General features: G+C 40.3%; 1 protein-coding gene across 2 annotated transcripts in view; it reads left to right on the forward strand.

The window, feature by feature from the left end:
• Positions 1-36: 36 nt before the first annotated feature.
• Positions 37-6,501, forward strand: part of SIL1 (SIL1 nucleotide exchange factor) — a 47,549-nt gene continuing 41,084 nt past the window's right edge. The window contains exons 1-3 of one of the 2 annotated variants that reach the window (XM_087918573.1): positions 37-134; positions 3,026-3,136; positions 3,995-4,142. In XM_087918573.1, the coding sequence (XP_087774699.1) occupies positions 3,032-3,136; positions 3,995-4,142 (253 nt within the window). In that variant the 5' untranslated portion in view covers positions 37-134; positions 3,026-3,031. The remainder of the gene's footprint in view (positions 135-3,025; positions 3,137-3,994; positions 4,143-6,501) is intronic. The other variant, XM_026710444.2, reaches the window with a different exon arrangement.

The following is a 6,501-nucleotide window of genomic DNA, read 5'->3' on the forward strand; positions in this document are numbered from 1 at the left end:
CGGTGGTGACGCGGGCTTCCCTGATTGGTGAAGAGCACCTTCGGGGCGGCTCGGAGTGGGGAGGGGGTGTCCGGCTCCTGCTGGAGCAAAGAGGTAGGGGCTGGCGGGCGAGAGGAGGCTTGCGGTGGGCACCGGTGCGTATTCCCAGGGCTCCTTCCGAGGTCGCCGGGCATCCCCCTCCAAGCCCCGAGCGGCGGCGTCAGCAGTGAGGCTGCCGGGGATCTTTTCCCTCTCGTCCTACCTGCTTGCCCATATGTTTTGGACTCCAATTCCCATCGCGCTTGACTTCTGTGGCTGGCTGGCTGGCGGGGATTGTGTTGGAAACCTTTTTGGGTACAGCTGGTGTTGTATTCGCTCGACTCCATACCAGTGAAGGGGAAATAGTCGCCGGTCTCTTCTGCGTTAGCTGGTTGGCTCATGAGGGTTGGATGCTGGGTTGCTACTGCGTAAATAAATGTAATTTTACGGTGGGGGGTGATGGTGGACGAGTTTGGGGACCGGGAATGTGAAGCCACGGTAGAAGTCGAACCGCCCTGATTTTGTTCTTAAAACACGGCCGTGAAGATTATGGACTTCCTGGCCGTTTCTGAGCCGGTTTTAGAAAGCCGGTGTGGCCAGCCAAAAGTGCGTGGTAGGAACTGCCGCGGTTCCGTGTCACTTGCCACCCGTCCCATCTCCCACCGCTGCCCGAACAGAACAGCCTCTCGCATAGATAAAACACCGAGCCTGTACGGTTTTGGGTCTTGAATTGGATTAAGCAACCGTTTAAGTATAATAGGTGCCCTTAAAGATGTGAGGTTGCTCTTGAGATATTTCGTTTTTTATTTACGAAGATGCCTCCCTTCTCAACGAGGTGACTCTGAGCGGCTTACAATTAATAAAAAACACCAATGTAAAACATTCAAACAAGAAATAATGGATTAGTAACGAAATAAGTTAAAAATAAATGATATTGCTTTGAAAATTGTGACGGGTTGGGTTTTGGAAGGGTTTTTTTTTTTTTTTTTGGTATGCCTTCAAGTCTGTGTTGATACCTGGAGTAGTCCCATAGTATTCTTAGTGAGGTTGGTATTGTCTCCTTCCTAGGGTTGAGAGAGAGTGACTGGCCCCAGGTCACACAGCTCCTTTTGTATCTAAGAGCTAAAACTCATGGTCTCTAAGGGTTCTGATTTGCACAATACACCACTTGTTATCTTAAGCAGAATTTACTTCATTTACTCATTTTTCCAGCTGTATATGATAATTGCAAACTGAGACTTATAGCTAAATATTTGATCCATATTTTCTCTCATTCTAATACGCTCCCAAGTATGCTTGCCATTGTACAATTAGGCGATAGTGTGATAAAATAGAATCTACATTGGGACACTTTTCAGATATTTAGCAGTATATAATTATAGTCATAAAACATTAAATGAACAGCATATCCTTCCTGATCCTTACGTAAGTATATGCTGTAATACTTTGGGAACATTATATTATCGAGCAGCTTAAGATAACAAAACAAAATCAACAAAAAACTCCAAAGGTGTGATAATATAAAATTACCTCCACTGCAAAACCAGTTCAGTCAAATATCAGAATACAGATGAAGTTTGCAAAGGAACAGTCCCCAGAGTTCACAAGGCAGAACAAATGACCATAAATTGCCTCAAAATCACAGTGGTGGTGTTGCAGGATGATAACTCAAAGCAGCATGAAGGAAGCAGAGGGAACCATGTTGTGTGAAGGTTTCTAGTTCTCACTGTTCCTTTGGACCCAGAAGTTGTGCTCAGCAGTCATTTCTGTTCAGGAGCTTCCTGTGATGAATGGTGTGATTCAAGGACTTTAAAAGGCCTTTTTGTGATGACAGAGATGGAGTAAATTGTTCTCTCCCCTTGCCACAAATGGGATGCCAAGTGTGCTTCCCCACTGATTTCATTCTTAGGAGAAAAGTGGGGCTGGTTTTCAAGAAGGTAGCACATAACAGTAGGAATTCCTGTCAAGGAAGGGCATAACTGAGACTGTTGCCATTATTTCAGTTTTCACCAAAGGAATTGCCATAGTGGGAGGTAAAGAAAAAGGTGGGGGAAGAATAAAAGAAAAAGGGGACGTAAAGAAAAAGATTAAGGGAATAAAGGAGGTGGACACAAAGAAAGATGGAGGGGAATAGTGCTAAATATAATACTTTTCTTTGAGTTTGTGCTTTCTTTATTGCATTTATCCTCGCAGGGTTCCTTGTGACTACCAAGCTGCTGTCTCCATATATGCAGAAAATAATACTAATAGCTAGTGGGAGAGCATGCTTATTTAAGTAACAAAACTGGTGTGGAATAACCACCTTTACTAAGTGTGTAGAACCTACGCCCCCTGTCACTTCCACGTTTCTTACTTGTGATTCTGAGCTGTTTCTGCCCTTATAGTTAGTGGGAAGGGCACTGAATCTGTTTTTACTTGGACAATGGGTTTCCCATCCAGACTCTATGGCAGGGGTGTCAAAGTCATGGTGTCATGTGACATATCACAACTTTTTTTCTCCTTCACTGAACCGGGTTTGGGCCTGGCCAGTGCGTGACGCATCTGGCCCAGGTGCCGCGAGTTTGATAGCCCTGCTTTATGGTATCATTCAAAAAGAAAACAAAATTAAGGAAAGAAGCAGTTTTAGCAGAAACTGCACTTTTACCATTATTTTAAAAAGTGTACAAGGACCACTTCTTTGAATCACTGCTAACTCATATTAACTATATAGAATGTATACAGTCCTCCATACTGATAGTATAAGTTCACCTTAAAGGTATTCGCCATGATGAATTTGCTCTTGACTAAAGAGTATTCTTTGAGATAAGGTTAAATTCATACATTTATGAAATTTACCCGTGTATCAATATCTTTGCTACAGAGCTTTGGGATATATATTTTGGGATAGTAATATTCACTGCTTAGTAGTGGCATGTTTGTTTTCTGTGGAGTATGGTAAAATTGTACAATGTGATGAAAATATGATGGAAATGGGCAGGGGATCTATTAATTAACTCTGTGATTTCAGGTTGCAATGCCTCACATCTGTTTTTGGTCCTCCATTGTGACAAAGCTGAATTTGGTGGTCTTGCTGCTTTTTATAACAAGTTTCTCTTCGTGCTTGAATGACAGGGTTGCAGTAAGTATTTTTTTTTAAATAAACAAATATTGAATACGTTTCTCTAAAGAAAGTTAAGCCATCAGCCAGAATGAATATGGGCGAGTGGGATGGTTTCTCTTTTTTAGCACTGTGCTTTCAGTGCAGATGGTTATCCACATATTTCATTGGTTTTTTTAAAAAAGATCTTTTCCAATGCATATTTAATACATAGAGTATTTTCGCTAATGAAAGATAATATACATGCTGGAAAGCTGACAGCCCAGGTTCAAGACCCAAGTGCCACACAAAGCAGTGAGCGCCTGTTAGTTGCCCCTGCCTACTTAGCAGTTCAAAAGTTTGCATGTGACCTGATAAATAGGTACCAATTTGGTGAGGAATTAATAGCATTCCGTACCACTCGATGTATAGTCATGCTGGTCACATGACCACAGAAATGTCTTTGGGCAACCCTGTTTCTGTGGCTAAAAAATGGAGATGAGCAGTGGTTTTTGTGGATGTGGCTTGGTGGGTGTGGCTTGGTGGGCGTGGCAGGGGAAGGATACTGTAAAATCCCCATTCCTTCCCCACCCCACTAACCTGCTTTCCAGCTCCTTTCTCCTGTGCAGGGCAACAAAAGAAGACCCAGCCGATCAGCTGGGACACAATGGGAGGCAGAGAATAGGTGGGGGTGGGGCCAGTCAGAGGTGGGATTTGCCGGTTCTCCGAACTACTCAAAATTTCTGCTACCGGTTCTCCAGAACTGTTCAGAATCTGCTGAATACCACCTCTGGTATTCTGGGCACTGCTCCTCCCTAGAACTGGACATGAGTGGAGAAGGGAAACCTTTACTTTTACATGCAGATCTAGAAGTAACCCTATCTTTTTTTTTAAATGTAGGAATTTGCTTTGACAAAAAAAGAAGAGGGTGATTTAAAAGAACAAAACAAGGAAGAATTGGAGGTGATCGAGGAGGAAGAAGAGGTTCTTGATTCTGAAGACTTGGAAGTTTTTTATCCAACAAATCAGTGGCAGACTGTCAAGCCAGGTAGTGGAAACATGGTTTATTTTTAGAGCTTGTGCAAATAATTCACAAGGGAGGCTTGCAAAGGGACTAAAGCACCCCTCTTTACTCTGCTGCTTAAAGTGTTGCTAGGGAAGAAGGGCTGAATTAGGCCAAGGTTTAGTTTAATCCAGCATTTCCTACAGTGACCAATCCTGTGCCTGCTGGTGTTTACAAATAGGAGGTGGAATATAGCCCTTTTCTGTCATTGTTGCCCTGCACCTGGTATTGGGAGGCATGCTGCTCCAGCCTAAAGGTAATGTTATGTCTGTAGTACCCTTTGATAGAACTCTCTTCCATGAATTTAACCATTACCCTTTTAAAGGATCCAGGTTAGTAGTCGCCACCAAATTTTGCATTTAATTCTTCAGGTTAATTATGTGCTTTGCTTGAGTGGCAGTGCCAGAAGAACTGTCCTCTCTGGTTGCATGCATACAAATGCAGTCAGTGATCCTTTCACAGGACAGTGTCTCAATACTGGATGCTTAGAAAAAAAATTATATTATTTTATGTGCTTATCCACAGGTACTAAGGTTTAGTAACCTTCAAATCTCAGTTGATCAAAGGTACTGTTGATTAATTGGTGGAAGGAAGTTCTAATAAATGAGACTGCCTCTTGAGGAGCTAAATTATTGAAGTTCTTTTTGTCAGTAGTGGAAACATAAAAAAAAGTAACGAATAGAAGTAAAAATGAATATCTGTTATTAATATTTCCTCCAGTATCTCAAAACAAAAAAATATTTATAGATAACATGCACTTTTTAAAAATGGAATCAGTTATACTTTAATTAGATTATACCTTTTTTGTCTATTTACATCTTGGAGGTGCAGACATGAAGCCAAATTATGAAATGCAGACAAAGGAAAAACTCCATTTTATGATCATGATATTATTATATATCAAAGCTAAAGTTAACATTGTAAGACATGCTGTTCAAAGGCAGTCTACTCTTTGTTGATTAAATAAGATCTAAAATGAAAAAAACCAATTATTGTGTCATCTATTTTCATTATTATTTTCCTTAAATGCAATGAACATGTTCAGTTCTGAATTAAAAAAGACTGTGCATTTCAAATTTTCCTGAGAACAAATATCATGTCCCACAGTGGATACTCTTGAAAAATTGCGAGATGATAGGGTTGTCCTCAAGTTACGACCACAATTGAGTCCAAAATTTCTGTTGCTGAATGAGACAGCGATTAAGTGAGGTTTGCCCCATTTTACGACCTTCCTTGTCACAGTTGTTAAGTGAATAATTGCAGTTGTTAAGTTAGTGACATGGTTGTTAAATGAACCTGGCTTCCTCATTGACTTTGCTTGTCAGAAGCTCGCAAAAGGTGATCACATGACACCCCGCCAGGACACTGCAATTCTAAATATCAGTCAGTTGCCAAATGGGTGACTTTTAATGATGTCATGGGAATGCTGCAGTGCTTGTAAGTGTGAAAAATGGTCATGAGTCACTTTTTTCAGTGCTATTGTAACTGAACTGTCACGAAACGAATGGTTGTAAGTTCAGCACTACCTCTACTTCAGTTACAGATTATATTAATGGACATCTCAATCTTCTCATTTATGAATTTCGTTAGTTTAGAAACACATGCTGTGTAATTTTGACGGAATATATATTTTCTCTGTCGCGTGTTTTAATTCTGTTCGCTTTTTACATTTGTGTCTTATTTTGTAATACACATTTGCTCAGTATGATTCCTTTCTCGTCTTACTTGAATGGCTCAGGATTTGCACTGTCAGTCAGTTCTTCCATTGAGATATTTTTGCCCTACTTTTTGTTAACAACTTTAAAAGTTATAATAAGTCTCCTTTGAATGAACTTATAGTGACTTCATTGATACGTTGAATCCACTAGTTTTTAGAAGATAAACATATAAGTGATAGAAAATCTATGCTACTCTCATTCTTTTCTGTTAGAAATTATCCCCATGTTTCTTTATCCTGTAAAGCCCATTGCCATAAATGCCCTGTGAGTATAGAGGCTCATGACTTGCTGATCATTGGAATGGGTGGCGCTAAGGAAGTTTTGCTTCTAATTTTGCATACTTTTGCTTGTGTCAGATTATCAGTTTATTTTTGAATGACCAATTTTTGATTCCAATTAATAGGCTCTGATTACCCAAGTTCACTCCAGTAGAAATTAGGACATCAGCAATTCATATTGTTTTAAAATAGATTTCTAATCTTGTGTTGCGAGGATTCAGACAATCAATACAGTCCAGACTGTTTGATAATAGCGCATTTGGAATACTTGTACAAATGGTCCCTGGGTCCAGGAGTAATCTGTAAAAGGAGTGGTTAAATATGGTAGAGTAGCATATTACACTATTT

This window comes from Pseudonaja textilis, chromosome 1 (genome assembly GCF_049901715.1).
Source record: "Pseudonaja textilis isolate UNSWEBS1 chromosome 1, rPseTex1.2, whole genome shotgun sequence".
Classification (NCBI taxonomy): Eukaryota; Metazoa; Chordata; class Lepidosauria; order Squamata; family Elapidae; genus Pseudonaja; species Pseudonaja textilis.